The sequence below is a fragment of the Oncorhynchus mykiss genome, chromosome 25, assembly GCF_057628025.1.
Source record: "Oncorhynchus mykiss isolate SJ-2025 chromosome 25, ASM5762802v1, whole genome shotgun sequence".
Taxonomy (NCBI): Eukaryota; Metazoa; Chordata; class Actinopteri; order Salmoniformes; family Salmonidae; genus Oncorhynchus; species Oncorhynchus mykiss.
In genome coordinates this window covers 69,626,223-69,649,887 of record NC_143046.1, presented here as the reverse complement: position 1 = coordinate 69,649,887, position 23,665 = coordinate 69,626,223, and the positions used below count along the sequence as shown (strand labels likewise).

The following is a 23,665-nucleotide window of genomic DNA, read 5'->3' as shown; positions in this document are numbered from 1 at the left end:
ATAGGAGTGGGCTGAGGAGCTGTTCTCTCTGGCATCCAACCTGCTGAGTCACAACATGAACAGAGAAACCAGTCTGGAAAAAGCGTGAGTCTATCAGGAAAATTAATTTTGGAGCTGAATCTGCAGTAGGTTAAACAGTGGTCCTCCCAGGCATATTTGTTATTGTTTTGGTTTTGTTCATGAAAGGAGCATCCAACGTCATGGTAACCTTTCTGTTCTATCATGCAATGAGGTGCAATGTTGTCCAAAGGAGAAACAACAGTGTTCGTTGTTTTAAGCAACGTCTTTGTTGTTGTAATATTGTAAACTGAAGTGGCAGTTTCACCGCTACGGATTCCAGCTTTGAAGGGAAACATTGGTGTTAGCCTGATTTGTGATAGCGATGGAGATCACTGGAAATGTAGGCGTGACAGAGGTGTGTTTATTCTTCAGTTTCTCGCTCCCTTTTTCCCAATCTTTCTCTAACAGGTACGTCAGACTGACCTTGCAGCCAAACTCAGAGGGGCGGATCCCAGTGAAGAAGTGAGTAAATCCCATTGGTTCCTCAATATATTTAGGGGGTCGTCATGAGCAAGGCGTTGTGCAGAATCACTTATCTATATAAATGACCTTGTATCCTAAATAACCACTAATTATGGGATAAAGTTTTGTGAATCTGTGCAGCGCTCATAGAGGACTCATCTTTATATCTATGCCATTAGTGTCTGTGACAGCATGGGCAGCGCCAATGGAGCTATAACCCATAGGAATCCCCACCCAGTTAACTACTTTGACTACTTTAAAATGGTGGACGCATGGTGGAAGCCCTGAATGGAGCTGCCAATGCCAAAATGGCCTTTTGGCCACTTGAGGCTTCTATCATTCTCTATGGCAGCACTTTGCTCAGGGCCCATCCCTTCGAACACTGATCGTCACTCCCGTGTCTGATGATTAACTTCCTGTGAATCCTGTAGGATGTGATTGATTGATATTGTGCATGTCCCGCCCCTTTTACCCAGCATCGTCCGCATGTTCTCAACAGACAAAAAGAGAGTGGAGACGGCCTTGGAACACTGCAACTTACCCTTTGGACGGGTATACATTATAACTATGGAATATTATACAATATGACAAACTATACAATATTGAAACTGGTAGTACTGGTGATATTTTAAGTGGTATTTCTTTCCTCCCACATTCAAGCCAATTATTAAAATCATCACTTCTTGAGACCTGACTCATCTCAGCGGTATTTGTGTTCCTTTGCAGAGCAACTCTATTCCCCTTGAGGACTTCACCCCTGACGTTTACAGATCTTTCCTCTCCCACCTCTGTCCTCGGCCAGAACTCAGCTCAGTCTTCTCTCAGCAGTAAGTACTATCAGTACCTCCTGGCCTCAACTCTAAACCCTGACCTTTTCTCACATCTGTCCTCAGCCAGAACTCAGCTGTCTTCTCTCAACAGTATGTAATGTCACTAATTCCTGACTCTCTCTCGCTCTCTCTTTCTGCAGGGGTGCTAAGGGTGCTTACCTGTCTGTGGATCAGATGACAGAGTTTATTAACGAGAGGCAGAGAGATCCTCGTCTGAATGAGATTCTGTATCCTCCTCTCAGACCCTCTCAGACACAGACCCTGATGGAGAAATATGAACTCATCCAGAGCCTGCTTAAACAAGGTGTGTTTGTTTTGTGTGCATGCATTTGTGCCTGGGTGTAAACTTGAGTGTGTGTATGATTGTGTGAGTTTGTATAACCCTCCGTTGTGTGTGTGTGTCCTGTAGGGCTGATCACATTGGAGGGGTTCAGCAGATACCTGGTGTCTGATGAGAATGGAGTGATTCCGCCTGAGAAGTTAGACCAGTCTGAAGACATGACCTTCCCTCTGTCTCACTACTTCATCAACTCCTCACACAACACCTACCTCACAGGTACACACAAACGTGTACACATGAGCACACGCATGCACGCACACGACTATAATTTGTTGACTCGCACTTGGAAGCTGATGACAAATCTACTTCATCTGTGTGTATGTATATTTATAAATGTGGTGTGTGTGTGTATGTGTCACGTTCGTTGTATGAAGGAGACCAAGGCGCAGAGTGGTATGTGTACATTCTCTTTATTAAAAGAATGAACACCGAACAAACGAACCGTGAAGCTATACAAAATATTGCTGACAGGCACATAGACAAGATCCCACACCAGAAAGTGGGAAAAAGGCCTGCCTAAATATGATCCCCAATCAGAGACAACGATAAACAGCTGTCTCTGATTGGGAACCATATCAGGTCAACATAGATATACAAAAACCCCTAGACCTACAAAAACCATAGACATACAAAAAACTAGAGTACCCACCCTAGTCACACCTTGTCCTAACCAAAATACACTGCTCAAAAAAATAAAGGGAACACTTAAACAACACAATGTAACTCCAAGTCAATCACACTTCTGTGGAATCAAACTGTCCACTTAGGAAGCAACACTGATTGACAATACATTTCACATGTTGTTGTGCAAATGGAATAGACAACAGGTGGAAATTATAGACAATTAGCAAGACACCCCCAATGAAGGAGTGGTTCTGCAGGTGGTGACCACAGACCACTTCTCAGTTCCTATGCTTCCTGGCTGATGTTTTGGTCACTTTTGAATGCTGGCGGTGCTTTCACTCTAGTGGTAGCATGAGACGGAGTCTACAACCCACACAAGTGGCTCAGGTAGTGCAGCTCATCCAGGATGGCACATCAATGCGAGCTGTGGCAAGAAGGTTTGCTGTGTCTGTCAGCGTAGTGTCCAGAGCATGGATTCGCTACCAGGAGACAGGCCAGTACATCAGGAGACGTGGAGGAGGCCGTAGGAGGGCAACAACCCAGCAGCAGGACCGCTACCTCCGCCTTTGTGCAAGGAGGAGCACTGCCATAGCCCTGCAAAATGACCTCCAGCAGGCCGCAAATGTGCATGTGTCTGCTCAAATGGTCAGAAACAGACTCCATGAGGGTGGTATGAGGGCCCAACGTCCACAGGTGGGGGTTGTTATGCTTACAGCCCAACACCGTGCAGGACGTTTGGCATTTGCCGGAGAACACCAAGATTGGCAAATTCGCCACTGGCGTCCTGTGCTCTTCACTGATGAAAACAGGTTCACACTGAGCACGTGACAGACGTGACAGAGTCTGGAGACGCCGTGGAGAACGTTCTGCTGCCTGCAACATCCTCCAGCATGACCGGTTTGGCGGTGGGTCAGTCATGGTGTGGGGTGGCATTTCTCTGGGGGGCCGCACAGCCCTCCATGTGCTCGCCAGAGGTAGCCTGACTGTCATTAGGTACCGAGATGAGATCCTCAGACCCCTTGTGAGACCATATGCTGGTGCGGTTGGCCCTGGGTTCATGTGGCTTGAGTGTGTCAGCAGTTCCTGCAAGAGGAAGGCATTGATGCTATGGACTGGCCCGCCCGTTCCCCGGACCTGAATCCAATTGAGCACATCTGGGACATCATGTCTCGCTCCATCCACCAACAACTGTCCAGGAGTTGCACCACAGACTGTCCAGGAGTTGGCTGATTTTTTTATTTTTTTTATTTCAGCTTTATCGGGGAATTTGTGCCATTCTGAATTTTTCTTAAGTTAGGCAAGGTGAGAACAAGTTCTCATTTACAATTGCGACCTGGCCAAGATAAAGCAAAGCAGTTCGACACATACAACGACACAGAGTTACACATGGAGTAAAACAAACATACAGTCAGTAATACAGTAAAAAACAAGTCTATATACGATGTGAGCAAATGAGGTGAGATAAGGGAGGTAAAGGCAAAAAAAGGCCATGGTGGCAAAGTAAATACAATATAGCAAGTAAAACACTGGAATGGAAAATTTGCAATGGAAGAATGTGCAAAGTAGAAATAAAAATAATGGGTTGCAAAGGAGCAAAATAGATAAATAGATTAAATACAGTAGGGAAAGAGGTAGTTGTTTGGGCTAAATTATAGGTGGGCTATGTACAGGTGCAGTAATATGTGAGCTGCTCTGACAGTTGGTGCTTAAAGCTAGTGAGGGAGATAAGTGTTTCCAGTTTCAGAGATTTTTGTAGTTCGTTCCAGTCATTGGCAGCAGAGAACTGGAAGGAGAGGCGTCCAAAGAAAGAATTGGTTTTGGGAGTGACTAGAGAGATATACCTGCTGGAGCGTGTGCTACAGGTGGGAGATGCTATGGTGACCAGCGAGCTGAGATAAGGGGGGACTTTACCTAGCAGGGTCTTGTAGATGACATGGAGCCAGTGGGTTTGGCGACGACTATGAAGCGAGGGCCAGCCAACGAGAGCGTACAGGTCGCAATGGTGGGTAGAATATGGGGCTTTGGTGACAAAACGGATTGCACTGTGATAGACTGCATCCAATTTGTTGAGTAGGGACATCGCCAAAGTCGAGGATTGGTAGGATGGTCAGTTTTACAAGGGTATGTTTGGCAGCATGAGTGAAGGATGCTTTGTTGCGAAATAGGAAGCCAATTCTAGATTTAACTTTGGATTGGAGATGTTTGATATGGGTCTGGAAGGAGAGTTTACAGTCTAATCAGACACCTAAGTATTTATAGTTGTCCACGTATTCTAAGTCAGAGCCGTCCAGAGTAGTGATGTTGGACAGGCGGGCAGGTGCAGGTAGCGATCGGTTGAAGAGCATGCATTTAGTTTTACTTGTATTTAAGAGCAATTGGAGGCCACGGAAGGAGAGTTGTATGGCATTGAAGCTTGCCTGGAGGGTTGTTAACACAGTGTCCAAAGAAGGGCCATAAGTATACAGAATGGTGTCATCTGCGTAGAGGTGGATCAGAGACTCACCAGCAGCAAGAGCGACCTCATTGATGTATACAGAGAAGAGAGTCGGTCCAAGAATTGAACCCTGTGGCACCCCCATAGAGACTGCCAGAGGTCCGGACAGTAGACCCTCCGATTTGACACACTGAACTCTATCAGAGAAGTAGTTGGTGAACCAGGCGAGGCAATCATTTGAGAAACCAAGGCTGTCGAGTCTGCCGATGAGGATGTGGTGATTGACAGAGTCGAAAGCCTTGGCTAGATCAATGAATACGGCTGCACAGTAATGTTTCTTATCGATGGAGGTTAAGATATCATTAGGACCTTGAGCGTGACTGAGGTGCACCCATGACCAGCTCTGAAACCAGATTGCATAGCAGAGAAGGTATGGTGAGATTCGAAATGGTCGGTAATCTGTTTGTTGACTTGGCTTTCGAAGACCTTAGAAAGGCATGGTAGGATAGATATAGGTCTGTAGCAGTTTGGGTCAAGAGTGTCCCCCCCCTTTGAAGAGGGGGATGACCGCAGCTGCTTTCCAATCTTTGGGAATCTCAGACAACACGAAAGAGGTTGAACAGGCTAGTAATAGGGGTGGCAACAATTTCGGCAGATCATTTTAGAAAGAAAGGGTCCAGATTGTCTAGCCCGGCTGATTTGTAGGGTTCCAGATTTTGCAGCTCTTTCAGAACATCAGCTGAACGGATTTGGGAGAAGGAGAAATGGGGAAGGCTTGGGCGAGTTGCTGTGGGGGGTGCAGTGCTGTTGACCGGGGTAGGAGTAGCCAGGTGGAAAGCATGGCCAGCCGTAGAAAAATGCTTATTTAAATTCTCAATTATGGTGGATTTATCAGTGGTGACAGTGTTTCCTATCTTCAGTGCAGTGGGCAGCTGGGAGGAGGTGTTCTTATTCTCCATGGACTTTACAGTGTCCCAGAACTTTTTTGAGTTAGTGTTGCGGGAAGAACATTTCTGCTTGAAAAAGCTAGCCTTAGCTTTTCTAACTGCCTGTGTATAATGGTTTCTAGGATGCTTTAGTCCAGGTCTGGGATGCACCACAGATGCACCACAGACTGTCCAGGAGTTGGCGGATGCTTTAGTCCAGGTCTGGGAGGAGATCCCTTAGGAGACCATCCGCCACCTCATCAGGAGCATGCCCAGGCGTTGTAGGGAGGTCATAAAGGCACGTGGAGGCCACACACACTACTGAGCCTCATTTTGACTTGTTTTTAAGGACATTACATCAAAGTTGGATCAGCCTGTAGTGTGGTTTTCCACACTAATTTTGAGTGTGACTCCAAATCCAGACCTCCATGGGTTGATAAATTTGATTTCCATTGATCATTTTTGTGTGATTTTGTTGTCAGCACATTCAACTATGTAAAGAAAAAGTATTTAATAAGAATATTTCATTCATTCAGATCTAGGATGTGTTATTTTAGTGTTCCCTTTATTTTTTTGAGCAGTGTATATAGAAAACAGAGATATCTAAGGTCAGGGCGTGACAGTATGTATATTTATAAATGTGTGTGTCTGTGTATATGTACAATTGAAGTCGGAAGTTTACATACACCTTAGCCAAATACATTTAAACTCAGTGTTTCACAATTCCTGACATTTAATCACAGTAACAAAGTTCCTCTCTTAGGTCAGTTAGGATCACCACTTTATTTTAAGAATGTGAAATGTCAGAATAATAGTAGAGAGAATGATTTATTTCAGCTTTTATTTCTTTCATCACATTCCCAGTGGGTCAGAAGTTTACATACGCTCAATTAGTATTTGGTAACTTTGCCTTTAAATTGTTTAACTTGGGTCAAACACTTTGGGTAGCCATTCACAAGCTTCCCACAATAAGTTGGGTGAATTTTGCCATTCCTCCTGACAGAGCTGGTGTAACTGAGTCAGATTTATAGGCCTCCTTGCTCGCACACTCTATTTTCAGTTCTGCCCACACATTTTCTATAGGATTGAGGTCAGGGCTTTGTGATGGCCACTGCAAAACCTTGACTTTGTTGTCCTTAAGCCATTTTGCCACAACTTTAGAAGTATGCTTGGGGTCAATGTCCATTTGGAAGACCCATTTGCGACCAAGCTTTAACTTCCTAACTGATGTCTTGAGATGTTGCTTCAATATATCCACACCATTTTCCTCCTCATGATGCCATCTATTTTGTGAAGTGCACCAGTCCCTCATGCAGCAAAGCACCCCCACAACATGATGCTGCCACCCCTATGCTTCACGGTTGGGATGGTGTTCTTCGGCTTGCAAGCGTCCCTCTTTCTCCTCCAAACATAACAATGGTCATTATGGCCAAACAGTTCTATTTTTGTTTCATCAGACCAGAGGACATTTCTCCAAAAGTACCATCTTTGTCCCCTTGTGCAGTTGCAAATGGTAGTCTGGCTTTTTTATGGCGGTTTTGGAGTAGTGGCTTCTTCCTTGCTGAGCGGACTTTCAGGTTATGCCGATATAGGACTCGTTTTACTGTGGATATAGATAATTTTGTACCTGTTTCCTCCAGCATCTTCACAAGGTCCTTTGCTGTTGTTCTGTGATTGATTTGCACTTTTTGCGCCAAAGTACACTCATCTCTAGGAAACAGAACGCGTGGTCCCATGGTGTTTATACTTGCATACTATTGTTTGTACAGATGAACATGGTACCTTCAGTCGTTTGGAAATTGCTCCCAAGGATGAACCAGACTTGTGGAGGTCTACAATTTTTTTCTGAGGTCTTGGCTGATTTCTTTTGATTTTCTCATGATGTCAAGCAAAGAGGCACTGAGTTTGAAGGTAGGCCTTGAAATACATCCACAGGTACACCTCCAATTGACTCAAATGATGTCAATTAGAATATCAGAAGCTTCTAAAGCCATTACATAATTTTCTGGAATTTTCCAAGCTGTTTAAAGGCACAGTCAACTTAGTGTATGTAAACTTCTGACACACTGGAATTATGATACAGTGGATAAGTTAAATAATCTGTCTGTAAACAATTGTTGGAAAAATTACTTGTGTCATGGACAAAGTAGATGTCCTAACCGACTTGCCAAAACTATAGTTTGTTAACATGACATTTGTGGAGTGGTGGAAAATTAGTTTTAATGGCTCCAACCTAAGAGTATGTAATCTTCCGACTTCACCTGTATATTTATAAATGTGGTGTATCTGTGTGTATGTATATTTATCAAATCAAATCAAAGTGTATTTGTCACACACCTTACTGTGAAATGCTTACTTGAAGGCTCTAACCAATAGTGCGGAAAAAAAGTATGTGTGTGTGTGTTTGTGTAGGTAAGTAAATAAATAAAACAACAGTAAAAAGACATTTGAAAATAATAGTAGCAAGGCTATATACAGACCCCGGTTAGTCAGGCTTATTGAGGTAGTATGTACATGTAGGTACATGTACATGACTATGCATATATGATAAACAGAGTAGCAGTAGCATAAAAAGAGGGGTTGGCGGGTGGTGGGACACAATGCAGATAGCCCAGTTAGCCAATGTGTGGGAGCACTGGTTGGTCGGGCCAATTTAGGTAGTATGTACATGAATGTATAGTTAAAGTGACTATGCATATATGATAAACAGAGAGTAGCAGCAGCGTAAAAGAGTGGTTGGGTGGCGGGACACACAATGCAAATAGTCCGGGTAGCCATTTGGTTACCTGTTCAGGGATCTTATGGCTCGGGGGTAAAAACTGTTGAGAAGCCTTTTTGTCCTAGACTTTGCACTCCGGTACCGCTTGCCATGCAGTAGTAGAGAGAACATTCTATGACTGGGGTGGCTGGGGTCTTTGACCATTTTTAGGGCCTTCCTCTGACACCGCCTGGTGTAGAGGTCCTGGATGGTTGACAGCTTTGCCCCAGTGATGTACTGGGCAGTACGCACTACCCTCTGAAGTGCCTTGCGGGCGGAGGCCGAGCAATTGCCGTACCAGGCAGTGATGCAACCGGTCAGGATGCTCTCGATGTTGCAGTTGTGGAACCTTTTGAGGATCTCAGGACCCATGCCAAATCTTTTTAGTTTCCTGAGGGGGAATAGGCTTTGTCGTGCCCTCTTCACAACTGTCTTGGAGTGTTTGGACCATTCTAGTTTGTTGATGTGGACACCAAGGAACTTGAATCTCTCAACCTGCTCCACTACTGCCCCGTCGATGAGAATGGGGGCGTGCTCTGTGCTCCTTTTCCTGTAGTCCACAATCATCTCCTTATTTTGGTTACGTTGAGGGATAGGTTGTTATTCTGGCACCACCTGGCCAGGTCTCTGACCTCCTCCCTATAGGCTGTCTCGTCATTGTCAGTGATCAGGCCTTGTGTCGTCTGCAAACTTAATGATGGTGTTGGAGTCATGCCTGGCCATGCAGTCGTGGGTGAACAGGGAGTACAGGAAGGGACTGAGCACGCACCCCTGGGGAGTTCCAGTGTTGAGGATCAGCGTGGCAGATGTGTTGCTACCTACCCTCACCACCTAGGGGCGGCCCGTCAGGAAGTCCAGGATCCAGTTGCAGAGGGAGGTGTTTAATCCCAGGTTCCTTAGCTTAGTGATGAGCTTTGAGGGTACTATGGTGTTGAACGCTGAGCTGTAGTCAATGAATAGCATTCTCACATAGGTGTTCCTTTTGTCCAGGTGGGAAAGGGCAGTGTGGAGTGCAATCGAGATTGCATCATCTGTGGATCTGTTTGGGTGGTATGCAAATTGGAGTGGGTCTAGGGTTTCTGGGATAATGGTGTTGATGTGAGCCATTTACCAGCCTTTCAAAGCACTTCATGGCTACAGACGTGAGTGCTACGGTTCTGTAGTCATTTAGGTTTAGGCAGGTTGCCTTTGTGTTCTTGGGTACAAGGACTATGGTGGTCTGCTTGAAACATGTTGTTATTACAGACTCAATCAGGGACATGTTGAAAATGTCAGTGAAGACACCTGCCAGTTGGTCAGCACATGCCCGGAGCACACATCCTGGTAATCCATCTAGCCCCGCAGCCTTGTGTATGTTGACCTGTTTAAAGGTCTTACTCACGTCGGCTACGGAGAGTCGTCCGGAACAGCTGATGCTCTCATGCATGCCTCAGTGTTGCTTGCCTCGATGCGAGCATAGAAGTGATTTAGCTCATCTGGTAAGCTCGTGTCACTGGTCAGTTGACGGCTGTTCTTCCCTTTGTGGTCTGTAATAGTTTGCAAGCCCTGCCACATCCGACGAGCGTTGGAGCCGTTGTAGTATGATTCAATCTTAGCCCTGTATTGTCGCTTTGCCTGTTTGATGGTTCGTCACATTGCATAGCGGGATTTCTTGTAAGCTTCTGGGTTAGTGTCCCGCACCTTGAAAGCGGCAGCTCTACCCTTTAGCTCAGTGCGAATGTTGCCTGTAATCCATGGCTTCTGGTTGGGGTATGTACGTAAAGTCACTGTGGGGACGACATCCTCGATGCACTTATTGATAAAGCCAGTGACTGATGTGGTGTATTCCTCAATGTCATCGGAAGAATCCCGGAACATGTTCCAGTCTGTGATAGTGAAACAGTCCTGTAGTTTAGCATCTGCTTCATCTGACCACTTTTTTATAGACGGAGTCACTGGTGCTTCCTGCTTTAATTTTTGCTTGTAAGCAGGAATCAGGAGGATAGAGTTGTGGTCGGATTTACCAAATGGAGGGCGAGGGAGAGCATTGTACGCGTCTCTGTGTGTGGAGTACAGGTGATCTAGAATTTTTTCCCCTCTGGTTGCACATTTAACATGTTGATAGTTTTGGTAGAACTGATTTAAGTTTCCCTGCATTAAAGTATCTGGCCACTAGGAGCGCCGCCTCTGGGTGAATGGTTTCCTGTTTGCTTATTTCCTTATACAGCTGACTGAGTGCGGTCTTAGTAGCAGCATCTGTTTGTAGTGGTAAATAAACAGCCACGAGAAGTATAGCTGAGAACTCTCTAGGCAAGTATTGTGGCCTGAAATTTATCACACTACTTCAGGAGAGCAAAATCTAGAGACATCCTTATTTCGTGCACCAGCTGTTGTTTACAAATATGTGGTGTGTGTGTGTGTATCTGTGTGTATGTATATTTATAAATGTGGTGTGTGTGTCTGTGTGTGTGTGTGTGTGTGTAGCGGGGCAGCTGGCAGGAAGTTCATCAGTGGAGATGTACCGTCAGGTGATGTTGGCAGGCTGTCGCTGTGTGGAGTTGGACTGTTGGAAAGGACGGACCGCAGAGGAGGAACCAGTCATCACGCACGGCTTCACCATGACCTCAGAGATCTGCTTTAAGGTACACATACGCCACCCCACACACACACACAAACAAATGGATGCTCTGAAAACTCCTGCGTCAAAGCTAACTCCATTCCTAATCTAAGTCTAGAATAGTCTTTGCAACAAAGAAACAATGTTTCCTGCTTGCCTTGTCCATGTGCTTCTAAAACGTTGCATTTTATACTGATATAGTCTATATCTGATAACTTCTATACATGTACATAAAATAACCAACTACTATAACATCTCCTTTTGCTCTACAGGAGGTGATTGAGGCCATTGCTGAGTGTGCTTTTAAAACCTCTCCTTTTCCTGTCATCCTGTCCTTTGAAAACCATGTGGACTCGTGAGTAAACATAGAGATGAATAGGCGAATAAACTAAAACATCTTTGGTGAACTGCTCTTTAATCCTGACCCCTGACCTCTAATCCTAACAGGCCAAAGCAACAAGCCAAGATGGCAGAATACTGTAGGTCAATTTTTGGAGATGCACTACTGATAGACCCACTGGAGAAATATCCTGTACGGTTTTAGCACACTCACACACACTCACACACCCATCCACACCGACACCCACACACACAAACATGTACGCATGCACACTCGCTCTGATGTGTGTGTGTGCGGTGGGTTGGTGTGTGTGTGTGTGTTCGTCTGTTAGCTGGAGTCTGGGGTACCCTTGCCAAGTCCTCAGGAGCTGATGGGTAAGATCCTCATCAAGAACAAGAAATCCCACAAGCCCTCGGCTGCCCATGGCAACAAGCAACTGGCAGAGCATCCAGCCAATCAGAGCGCAGCAGAGGAACAGGCAACAGATGAACCCTCGTCTCCTAACAACATCACAGCCGGTGAGCCTAACTGCAAGTGTGCTCTAATGTATAAAAATGATGATAATAATAAAAATCCTATTCATCATTTTCACCACTATCATTAGAGCTGGTGAGGGTCTCTAGAAGCCTAGAGACCCTCACCAGCTCATTTGTCACTTTTTGAGTTCATGAAAATGTAAACAGATTCTTCTCTTCTTCCAGGTGAAATAGAGGCTGAAGACGATGACGATGATGATGGCGATGACTGTAAGAAGACGTCAGATGAAGTGAGTTCAGTAGCTTGCCCTCTGCTACCATGGTTACTTGGTTACCCGTTAACACTGGTGATGTACTGTAGGTTAGAGGTGAAGGGTCAGGGTTGGAGTAACATGGCTACCTGTTATGTGATGACTTTGTCTCCAGGGGACAGCAGAGGAACGGGAGGCCATAGCTACAGAGGAGATGTCCACTCTGGTCAACTACGTCCAGCCCACCAAGTTCAACTCCTTCGAGGCTTCCAAAAGTATACTGGCTCACTGAAAATACACAAAGACGCACGCACAAACAAACACACACAAACACATAATAAACCATTATGTTCTTTCCCCAGAGGTTAATCGTAGCTATCAAATGTCATCATTTGTGGAGACTAAAGCTCTGGAGCACCTCACCAAGTCGCCCGTGGAGTTTGTGGAGTATCCTTAAGATTCAGCTGACCTCTAAATAACCCCAACTATAACCTTGAACCCTAACTCAACTCCAGTATTAGTTTTGTCGTGTTGTTGATTACTTTCCTCTCAAGGGTCACGTTGCTCTATCTAGTTTAGTCTCATCAAAGCAGGTGACTATACAAAGGCCCTACTCTACTCACCGTAAATGTCTTTAACCTGTCCTCTCAGATATAACAAGCAGCAGTTGAGTCGTATCTACCCTAAAGGCACGAGGGTGGACTCCTCCAACTACATGCCACAACTCTTCTGGAATGCTGGCTGCCAGCTGGTGGCACTCAACTTCCAAACTATAGGTGAGACATTTTGATTGTGTTGCCTTGGATGTGATCTAATAAAAGCAATTGTTCACAAACTATAGATGAGGCAGCACTGCTTACTTGACCTATAACCATTGACCTCTCTTAACCTCTGACCTCTCTCTCAGACCTGTCTATGCAGTTGAACCTGGGCATGTATGAGTACAATGGGAAGAGCGGCTACAGACTGAAACCAGAGTTCATGAGAAGACCAGACAAACACTTTGACCCGTTCGCTGAGAGCACCGTGGACGGCATAGTGGCCAACACTGTCAAGGTCAAGGTAAGAGTTACAAAATACCATAACACAACACACTGTGGTTAACTAATTAACCAGTTAGATTAGACTAAACTGGTGTTATGAAATGAGCTTCTCTCCTACAGATAATCTCAGGCCAGTTTCTGAGCGACAAGAAGGTAGGTGTGTACATAGAGCTGGACATGTTTGGTCTTCCTGTGGACACCAGGAGAAAAGCCCTGAAGACTAAGACGTCCCAGAGCAACGCTATCAACCCAGTCTGGGATGAAGAGCCAATTATCTTCAAGAAGGTGAGAAACAGTAACCAACTGGGTTTGAAACCAGGTCTCCTGCACGCCATAAAATGGGACTGTGTTAGCCCTCTGAGCTAAAGCCTAGGGAATTCTTCAGGACTCAACAAGCTGTATAACCATAGAATGCAAGTGTATAATATTGAAGTGTAACTGTATAACTGCGTAAAACTGTTCTTTTAACTGTATAATTGTGTATAATGTTAAAGTATATTCATGTATGACTGTGTATAATTGTGTTGTTGCAGGTGGTTCTCCCCACGTTGGCCTCTCTGAGAATCGCTGCATTTGAGGAAGGAGGAAAGTTCATAGGTCACCGTATTATCCCTGTGCCAGCCATACGGCCTGGTAAACATTATATTTACCTGTAATCAGTAAAGACTGCCTCTGCAATGAGTTTGTCATCTCTTTCTCTGTAGTCCCTATTGTCCTCAGGTTATTAACTGTGTTTTATCTATCTCAGGTTATCGCTACATCGGACTGAGGAATGAGAAGAACCAGTCTCTGATTCTGCCTGCTGTGTTTGTCTACATTGAAGTGAAGGACTATGTCCCAGACACCTTTGCAGGTAGGTCTGGTATACGACAATGCCTATTAGACCTGGAGGTCTCTATGTGAGCTTAGTACCAGTTTATCCACATGGTATCAAGGCTAATCCCTAATGTGCTTGTGTGTGTGTGTGTGTGTGTGTGTGCAGATGTAATCGAGGCGCTGTCTAACCCCATCCGGTATGTGAATCTCTTGGAGCAGCGATCCCAACAGCTGGCTGCTCTCACTCTGGAGGAAGGGGAGGAGGAGACCAGTAAAGAGGTTTGTGGTCAAACTAGGGTTTTGTGGTTGAAAATTATGGACAGTAAAAACAATGTACGTATTTAGAAGTACCATTACATTGCTACTGTTGTTGTGTTATTGTATTAAAGATTGAGGCTAATGCTGATCAACCCGGGCTTGCTGAGCCAAAAGCCAACCTACGATCTGCTCCTTTGGAGAACGGTCTCAGCCCCAGCCCTGCCGTCACACCCAGAACTCTGACTAATACACCCCAGTCTGCAACTACAGGTAACCCCTGACCCTGACCCACTAACTTCTACCTGCTATCGCCACACCCAAGACTGCTACAATGTGACTGCAGATGTATTGACATGAATGATTTTCTCATTAGAATGGAGCATGCCAACTAATCATAGTGTTTTCTAGTTGTTTCAGAACCAACCAAACCAGCAGCGAAGACTGAAGACATGGTGCAGAGCGTTCTGATAGGTCAGAGGGAGAAAGGGGGAGGGGTTGTGTGTGTGTGTGTGTGTGTGGTGTTGGTGTGTTGTCCGTATAAGATGGTGTGTAGACTGTGTTCCACTGTGTGGTCTCTGCCTGTTCAGATATGAAGGCGGCCACACTAGAGGAGCTCAGGCAACACAAGCTGATAGTGCGGGAGCAGAAGAGACACTACAGGGAGATGAAGGATGTGGTGAAGAGACACCAGAAGAAGACTTTGGAGATGGTGAAGGAACAGACCACCAAGTACAACCAGGCTCAGAACCAACACACACGCAGACACAACGCTCTCCTGAAGACTAAACAACATGGTAAGACAAGGTAGGTAGGGTGGAGGGTAGGCAGATCTGGTAGAGTGTAGGGTTGTGTGTATGTGTGTTGTCCCTAACGCCTGACTCATGGTGTGTGTGTGTGTGTGTGTGTGTGTGTGTGTGTGTGTGTGTGTGTGTGTGTGTGTGTGTGTGTGTGTGTGTGTGTGTGTGTGTGTGGTGTGTGTGTGTGTGTGTGTGTGTTTTAGAAGTTTGTCACCTGAAGGGAAGGCTGAACTGAAGCAGTTTGAGGATGGAGAGGGGCAACTGAGGGAGCTGAGAGAACAACAACAGCAACAGCTACTGGAGTTGAGACAGGAACAATACTACAGTGAGAAATACCTCAAACGAGAACACATCAAACAGGTAACACGCACGCACACACACAGATTATATATTACATAATTGTACATTCCAATACTGTATATCGCCACTATTGCAGATGAGTGAGAAACTGACTACGGTGACTGAGGAAAGCCAGAACAACCAGATGAAGAAATTAAAAGACATCTGTGACAAGTGAGTTTGATATGACTGTGAGACATCAGTTTAACAGAGATGCGAAGTTAGTGTACTATAGAGATATAATTGGATATAATTCTATCAAATATATAATTTGTGATGCTTCACCTTTGCAGAGAAAAGAAAGACCTGAAAAAGAAAATGGACAAAAGGAGAACAGAGAAAATCAAAGAAGCTATGACAAAAGAGAAGCACTTGGTAGAAGAGTAAGTGTACCAAACCCTATAACTTCAATCATTAAACCCTCTCCCTGGCTCTGGGACTGAAGAGACAAACTTTGTAGCATTTTACTGCTGAGGTAGGGTACTATCCCCCACCTCAACCTGACCCCATTGTCCAGTGACCACTTCATACACCTCTGTGTCAGGGTACGACCAGGTTTACAGGGAACTCAGTCAATCAGGGAACCTGGTCAGCCAATCACAGACCCTATCTGGTGGGGTAACAGCCCCCCCTTCTATCAGTACCTCAGTCTCTCACTACAGCTCCAGGAATTAACAACCAGTTGACTAACCTGGCTGCACCAACATTCAAGGACTCACCTATGGTCCTCACTCCTTGGCAGCTTATTCTCTGGACATTCCATCACTAGTGTTAGCGCATTCATGACCATAAAACCACTATACACTACAACTAGTTTTCTCCTCTGTAAAGTCATGTGTGCCCGTCTTGGGTGTGAAATAAAGTGTGAATTGTATCCCTGTCTCCTGCTGGTCATTATCAGTCCTCTTACCAGGACTCTGGGACAGTTGAATCTATACTAAACCGGCACAGCTTTCGGAAACCACGACCAACAGGTGGTGCTCTTTTTCATGGATTGGTACAATTGTGCTGGACTACCAGTAGCGACGGGATGCAGTTCACACCGCATTCCATGCCCCTGACCAGGCGTGCACGCCGGTGAGAAGAGGAGGACCGGAGACTCCAGTGCATAGGGAAGAAGCCCCAGCTAAGAGAACTCTATGTTTGTGTGTGTGACAGAAAGAGAGGCTGGATTTCTGTATGTATGACTATTTATTATTCTGTTGTTAGGGGGAAGTTGGAGATCAACAAATCATATGTGAATGAAGTGGTACAGAACATCAAAAGGGTAAGGATGGAAGGATTGGGGGTCAGATAGTCTCTCGTGGATAGTGGTGTAAAGTACTTAAGTAAAAATACTTTAAAGTACTACTTAAGTCGTTTTGGGGGGGTATCTGTACTCTACTATTTATATTTTTGACTACTTTTACTTCACTACATTCCTGAAGAAAATTATGTACTTTTTACTCCATACATTTTCCCTGACACGCAAAAGTACTTGTTACATTTTGAGAGGCAGATGGTGACAGGAAGATGGTCCAATTCACATACTTATCAAGAGAACATCCCTGGTCACCTCTACTACCTCTAATCTGGCGGACTCACTAAACATTTGTAAATGAAGTCTGAGTGTTGGAGTGTGCCCCTGGCTATCCGTAAATTAAACAAAACAAGAAAACTGTGCTGTCTTGTTTGCTTAATATAAATAATTTCAAATTATTTGTGCTTTTACTTTTGATACTTATGTATATTGTAGCATATATATATTTAACTTAAGTATATTTAAAACCCAATACTACTTGAGACTTTTACTCTAGTATTTTACTGGGTGACTTTCACTTTTACTTGAGTAATTTTCTATTAAGGTATCTTTACTTTTACTCAAGTATGATGATACTTTTTCCTCCACTGCTCGTGGCCAGACATCACACTGTACTCTCGTTGGAGAATCAACAGCGTGACGTCTGGTACTGTTATTTTCCTGTGAAGTGATAGCGCTTCCAGGATGAAGCAGTCCAATCACTGAAGGTAACCTCTCTCTTCCCTGCTCTAGCTGGAGGATGCTCAGGCAAAACGCCAAGAGAGACTGGTGGAGCAGCACAAAGACATCCAGCAGCAGATTCTTGATGAGAAACCAAAGGTGACATACCAAATAATCCGTAACCCTAACCCTAAACCTCTAGCATCTAACTATAACCCCTGACCTCTACCCCTTTCTCCTAACTCTGACATCTGACCCCAGCTGCAGGGTGCAGTGGAGACGGAGTACCAGGAGAAGTTCTGTCTGTTGCCGGGGGAGATCCAGGACTTCCTGCAGAACAGGAAAGAGGGGGTCAAAGGTCACGTCGTGCCCCGGCCCCCCACCCCCCATGACATACTCTCTGAGGAGGAACTAGAGGACCAGAGGAAGTGAGAAAGAGAGAAAGCGAGAGGAGATGGAAAGAGAGCTTTTCTTCTTAATAAATGCTGGTTTACTACTGCACTCTAAAGGTAGTCCTGGATAATTTGTATTGTTATGTTATCTGTAGCATATTGTAAACTTTTTGAGAGTTGAGATTTGATATATACTCTACATTGTACTCTTGCCTGCCTTTAATGGGGCTTCCAAGACAACTGGGAACTCTGAAGAAAAAAACGAGGTCAATTCATGATGTCAGTGACTTTCCGGTTGGAAAGTCTGAGCTATAGAAAGATGCCAGAGTTTCGAGTTGGAATTCTGAGTGGGATGACCGTTCAAAACTATTTTTACCAGTTGGAGCAAAAAAAAATGTTGAGTTCCCAGTTGTCTGAACGCATTGAAGTCAGAGAAACTTGCTGATTCGTTGAACGCGGCACGAGTTTCCTAGTTCCGACTAGCATGTGAACATGCCATGTCACCCGTGCAATCGACGCATTCCTACGTTATACTTCCGTGTTTATGTCCTTGTTATTTTGAATTGGTGATTAAATCATCAAATTCATGAAAACGTGGTCATATAAGATATATGAAGGAATGTTTGTTAATGAATTTACTACTGCCAAATGACTTTCATTTAGATTCTGCCCTAAGACCATTCACTATGTTTTCTGCCCTAAGACCATTCACTACGTTTTCTGCCCTAAGACCATTCACTATGTTTTCTGCCCTAAGACCATTCACTATGTTTTCTGCCCTAAGACCATTCTCTACGTTTTCTGCCCTAAGACCATTCACTACGTTTTCTGCCCTAAGACCATTCACTATGTTTTCTGCCCTAAGACCATTCACTATGTTTTCTGCCCTAAGACCATTCACTATGTTTTCTGCCCTAAGACCATTCACTATGTTTTCTGCCCTAAGACCATTCACTATGTTTTCTGCCCTAAGACCATTCACTATGTTTTCTGCCCTAAGACCATTCACTATGTTTTCTGCCCTAAGACCATTCACTACGTTTTCTGCCCTAAGACCATTCACTATGTTTTCTGCCCTAAGACCATTCACTATGTTTTCTGCCCTAAGACCATTCACTATGTTTTCTGCCCTAAGACCATTCACTATGTTTTCTGCCCTAAGACCATTCACTATGTTTTCTGCCCTAAGACCATTCACTATGTTTTCTGCCCTAAGACCATTCACTATGTTTTCTGCCCTAAGACCATTCACTACGTTTTCTGCCCTAAGACCATTCACTACGTTTTCTGCCCTAAGACCATTCACTACGTTTTCTGCCCTAAGACCATTCACTATGTTTTCTGCCCTAAGACCATTCACTATGTTTTCTGCCCTAAGACCATTCACTATGTTTTCTGCCCTAAGACCATTCACTATGTTTTCTGCCCTAAGACCATTCACTACGTTTTCTGCCCTAAGACCATTCACTATGTTTTGCCGATTGAAAACCATTCAAAAAGCCAATAAAATTCTTGCTATGTCACTTAGTCTAGTGTGGGGTTTGGTTCAAATAATCAGCTAATCATCCAGCTTTGATCATTTGAATAAATTGTGTAGTGTTAGGGCTCAACCCCAAACGGAACCCTCTGGGGTCCCGAGAGCCGGGTTTTGGAAACGCTGGTCTAGTGGCTGAACAGTGTGTTGCATGAGGGCAAGCAAAGAACGTGTTCTTATTCTACTGACTATATCTTGACTTGAGGCACGGTCCTGTTGTTCTGACCACATGTGGTTCTTATCTAGTCATAGTGTTGGGGTAGTCAGTGGGCGAGAGGAGCGCCTTTTTGCACTAAAATGTGGATAATTTGCTTCTGTTTGCACCACTGCTGGCTGTCTGTGCTTTTCTGTTAAAATACGTTGCTACTGAAAAGGTTTCTTTAGGCCTTTTCACACTGCATTGTTCTTAGCCCCAGGCAAAGACTGGTCCTGGGCTAGTTTATCCTGTTTGCACAAGCATTTGTTAACCCTGCCCTTATAAAGAAAGATTGCCGTTTTGAAACTGCAGTAAACGTGCAGTAACTGCGGTTGACTGTGGTATTTTGGACACAGTAATTGCAGAATAAGGGTGGGCTTTAGCCCTGGGCCGAGGATTCACACTTGTACAAACACACATGGACCAACATTCTATCTCTGTCACTCGACCAATGTTAAGCAATAAGGCATTTTTTTTATTAACAAATTATTTCCTCTTGCTTTTAGTCTAGCATTTTATTTCCAACGGTAATGGTTTGTATAAAGCTTGCTGTCTGCCTGTCGGACCTGGTAAACAATTAGGGTTGCCAACTTTTTCACTAACAAATAAGGGACAAAAGGTGGCGTGCACGGCGGTGTGGGTATGATGCCGTGTGAATGAATATACAGTGTATATTCTTATTCAATTGGAAAGACAATCGTTTCTTTTGTAGGATTTTTAAAACTCAGATGGGAGGATGAAGTAGTATACATTTACTTAAAATACCATGCAGGACGCATCACAAGCATATGCCAATTAAGTGAATGTGTAGCTTTTGTGATTGGACAGTGAAAATTCTGCGTATCACACTGGCTATTTCACACACCGTGTTTCACACACACCGTGTTTCTGGGGCTAGAGCCGAAACGTCGGTGCAAGCCCTGGGCTAAGGTTGGTGCTAGCCCACTTTTTAATGTGCAAGTGTGAACACTTGCTTAGTCCCGAGGTAAAAATCTCCCTTAGACCAGGGCTAAGGAGGCTCTTAGCCCTGGGCTAAGGTGCAGTGTTGAAAGCACCTAATCATTGTTTTCTACTTGGTATTAATGCTTTTAGAGTTTTATATGCATACGTTTTGCAAACGGCATTGATCTGTTATTTACAAATGATGAGCTGTTGATTGTTTGGTTCCATACACTTTCAGGGATGCATGACTTTATGCAGTATTTTTGTTGAATGTTTAAAATGTATTATTATATGCTTAATAACATGGATGTACTGGTTCAATCATAATTAATGACTTAGTTTCATGTTATTTAATTAGTTTCCTTTTGGATATTTAATACAATTATATCCCAATTCTTCATCACCATTTCCAACTCCTGATGTAGTGTAAAATAACCCCCAAAAATGTCAGATCCAACAAAGATTTAGTAGTGGTTTCACATGGGACCTGCAACAATGTGTTGCAACTGGCAAAGTATGTTTTTCTTGTAGCTGTTGTTTAAACTTTTTTTCTGTAATTACTGCACTTTACTTCACATCTGTTTGACTATTTTACTGAGGCTAAATGTCTGTTTTGATAAACAAAATTACTATACTCTAGTAATTACAAAAAATAAAGTATCACGTTTGATCTCAAATTTGTATCAATAAAAATACATGAATAATATAGGAAGAAAACATATGTAAACATGTTATGAAATTCCAAACCGTGTTTAACTCTCTTATTGAATAGGATTCTGGTAGTTATTTGAATGTTTATGAAGTATATAATTGTATTGGATTTATTTGTATATAGTTGTATTTGTTTGGTTGCAGTATTATATTGAATAATAATAAAAAAGTCAAAGATAAGTTGGGTGTTAATATTAAGAATATTACTAGAAGTATTTATTTAATTTACAAAGTTGTTCTAACTTGTATGGATGGAGCCTTTGCTCTCAGTAATGATTTGCCCCTTGTTTTTGTGATTACTTGAACCACATTTGACAAAAATATTTATTATGAAATTAGATGTGTGTATTTTCTAACGTTTTAAAAGAATACAGTTGAAGTCAGAAGTTTACATACACTTAGGTTGGAGTCATTAAAACTAGATTTTCAACCACTCCACAAATTTCTTGTTAACAAACTATAGTTTTGGCAAGTCGGTTAGGACATATACTTTGTGCATGATACAAGTAATTTTTCCAATAATTGTTTACAGACAGATTATTTCACTTATAATTCACTGTATCACAATTCCAGTGGGTCAGAAGTTTACATACACTAAGTTGACTGTGCCTTTAAACAGCTTGGAAAATTTGAGTAAATAATGTAATGGCTTTAGAAGCTTCTGATTGACATCATTTGAGTCAACTGGAGGTGTACCTGTGGATATAGAACATTTGTGGGCAGAACTGAAAAAGCGTGTGCGAGCAAGGAGGCCTACAAACCTGACTCAGTTACACCAGCTCTGTCAGGAGGAATGGGCCACAATTCACCCAACTTATTGTGCGAAGCTTGTGGAAGGCTACCCGAAACATTTGACCCAAGTTAAACAATTTAATGGCAACGCTACCAAATACTAATTGAGTGTATGTAAACTTCTGACCCACTGGGAATGTGATGAAAGAAATAAAAGCTGAAATAAATCATTCTCTCTACTATTATTGACATTTCACATTCTTAATATAAAGTGGTGATCCTAACTGACCTAAGACAGGGAATTCTTACTATGATTAAATGTCAGGAATTGTGAAAAACTGAGTTTGTGTATGGTGTATGTAGAGAAATAGAAAACAACTAATATTTATTTTGTGTTTGTTTATTATCTACATATAATTTGTCCCAACTCTGGGTGGTGTATGTGTAACAGTATAGCTTTCATCCGTACACTCGCCGGGCTCGAACCGGGGACCCTCTGCACACATAGACAACTGACACTGACGAAGCATCGTTACCCATCGCTCCACAAAAGCCGCAGCCCTTGCAGGGCAAGGGGAACCACTACTTCAAGGTCTCAGAGCGAGTGACGTCACCGATTGAAACGCTATTAGCGCGCGACGCCGCTAACTAGCTAGCCATTTCACATCGGTTACATATGTAAACTTCCGACTTCAACTGTACATTCACACAATCTAACTGGTACGCACAAATGCAAACATGAGACGTACATACACTCATCTGAAACCAAACACAAAAGGTTATTATAACAGCCATACAAAACCTTATAACATCTGCCAGTCATTACTTGAATTGGCAACAGCTCTCCCTGCAGGACAAATGCTTGACAAACGTGGTCGCTGTCGCTGTCATCGTGGTCTTCTTCTTCGTCTGCTGCTGCTGCTGCTGCTGCTGCTGCTGCTTCTTCTTCTTCTTCTTCTTCTATGATGTCATGGCGGTACGCAAACAATCGTTTAAGTACATGCTGCCACCTACTGTGCTGGAATGTATGATCAATCATGATCTGCCCAATTCTGTACTGCCATGAAAATAAAATTCAAAACCAGAAAAATCCCTAACTTCTACCACACTCTCCCCCCAAAACCCCATTAAACTTGATCTATATATCATGCTGAGACACTCCACCCTTTGGATTGTTCAGCATGTCAACAACCATTTCAACAGTAATATCTGTTACCCCCAAAATCTATTTTGCCATCTCCAAAAAAACCTTCAACCTGGCATTTCTGCTTTCCACAAACCGAGTCATATTGATAACCTTACCAATAAAAACTATGAAGTCAACTTTATTCATTATCAACGTGTCCTTTGACACCACACATTCATGAGCACAAGATTTCTGAACAGGCCTCGAAACCATGCCAAGACCATCAGAAGCACCAGCCTCGACAGTTGGTCCACTTACTACAGGTACATCCATGTAAGCTCTACATGTTGTACAATTTGTTTTACGGCCTCTGCATATGATACATCATGACTGATTCTATTTCTCTGAGCCTCTCTAGCCTCTCTCTGTACCTGGCATCCACAAAATGCAGCACTGTGTTTTCCCCCATAATTACAGGACTTAACCTTCACATTGCTTCCACATTCACCATACTCATGTGCCCCTCCACACTTCTTTTCTTTCCTTTACACTGAGCAGCTACATGTCCCATTCTTTGGCTTTTAAAACACTGCAGTGCATATGGGACAAGTTCTCTAACATTCTAAATAGGAAATCCTACGTGTATGTAAACTTCTGACCCACTGGGAATGTGATGAAAGAAATAAAAGCTGAAATAAATAATTCTCTCTACTACTATTCTG

At 43.5% G+C, this 23,665-nt stretch overlaps 1 protein-coding gene and 1 long non-coding RNA gene across 6 annotated transcripts in view; one reads left to right on the top strand and one right to left on the bottom strand.

Annotated features, from left to right (window-relative positions):
• The window catches only part of LOC110505652 (1-phosphatidylinositol 4,5-bisphosphate phosphodiesterase beta-1), a 29,242-nt gene extending 7,977 nt beyond the window's left edge, over positions 1–21,265 (top strand). The window contains exons 5-32 of one of the 2 annotated variants that reach the window (XR_016492004.1): positions 5–84; positions 469–522; positions 999–1,074; positions 1,249–1,349; positions 1,493–1,656; positions 1,762–1,908; positions 10,898–11,055; positions 11,303–11,385; positions 11,478–11,562; positions 11,702–11,888; positions 12,072–12,136; positions 12,273–12,372; positions 12,460–12,544; positions 12,749–12,873; positions 13,005–13,159; positions 13,261–13,425; positions 13,674–13,773; positions 13,889–13,993; positions 14,123–14,235; positions 14,346–14,484; positions 14,623–14,685; positions 14,802–15,008; positions 15,215–15,371; positions 15,448–15,524; positions 15,644–15,733; positions 16,560–16,617; positions 17,383–17,469; positions 17,572–21,265. Coding sequence is in view for 1 of the 2 variants with exons in the window: in XM_021585017.3 (XP_021440692.2) it covers positions 5–84; positions 469–522; positions 999–1,074; positions 1,249–1,349; positions 1,493–1,656; positions 1,762–1,908; positions 10,898–11,055; positions 11,303–11,385; positions 11,478–11,562; positions 11,702–11,888; positions 12,072–12,136; positions 12,273–12,372; positions 12,460–12,544; positions 12,749–12,873; positions 13,005–13,159; positions 13,261–13,425; positions 13,674–13,773; positions 13,889–13,993; positions 14,123–14,235; positions 14,346–14,484; positions 14,623–14,685; positions 14,802–15,018; positions 15,215–15,371; positions 15,448–15,524; positions 15,644–15,733; positions 16,560–16,617; positions 17,383–17,469; positions 17,572–17,742 (3,207 nt within the window). In the remaining variant the exon portion in view is untranslated. Of the gene's footprint in view, positions 1–4; positions 85–468; positions 523–998; positions 1,075–1,248; positions 1,350–1,492; positions 1,657–1,761; positions 1,909–10,897; positions 11,056–11,302; positions 11,386–11,477; positions 11,563–11,701; positions 11,889–12,071; positions 12,137–12,272; positions 12,373–12,459; positions 12,545–12,748; positions 12,874–13,004; positions 13,160–13,260; positions 13,426–13,673; positions 13,774–13,888; positions 13,994–14,122; positions 14,236–14,345; positions 14,485–14,622; positions 14,686–14,801; positions 15,019–15,214; positions 15,372–15,447; positions 15,525–15,643; positions 15,734–16,559; positions 16,618–17,382; positions 17,470–17,571 lie in introns of both variants that reach the window. The other variant, XM_021585017.3, reaches the window with a different exon arrangement.
• Positions 9,515–22,779, bottom strand: LOC149972108 (uncharacterized). 4 transcript variants are annotated; one of them, XR_016492006.1, is made up of 3 exons: positions 22,644–22,779; positions 12,247–12,385; positions 9,515–11,048 (listed from the first exon to the last, which is right to left on the bottom strand). It is a non-coding gene; the product is annotated as an uncharacterized LOC149972108 (long non-coding RNA). The 4 variants fall into 4 exon arrangements; XR_016492008.1 differs by having other exon boundaries at positions 9,631–11,045; XR_016492005.1 differs by having other exon boundaries at positions 10,177–11,048; positions 22,620–22,773.
• Between the last annotated feature and the right edge of the window lie 886 nt (positions 22,780–23,665).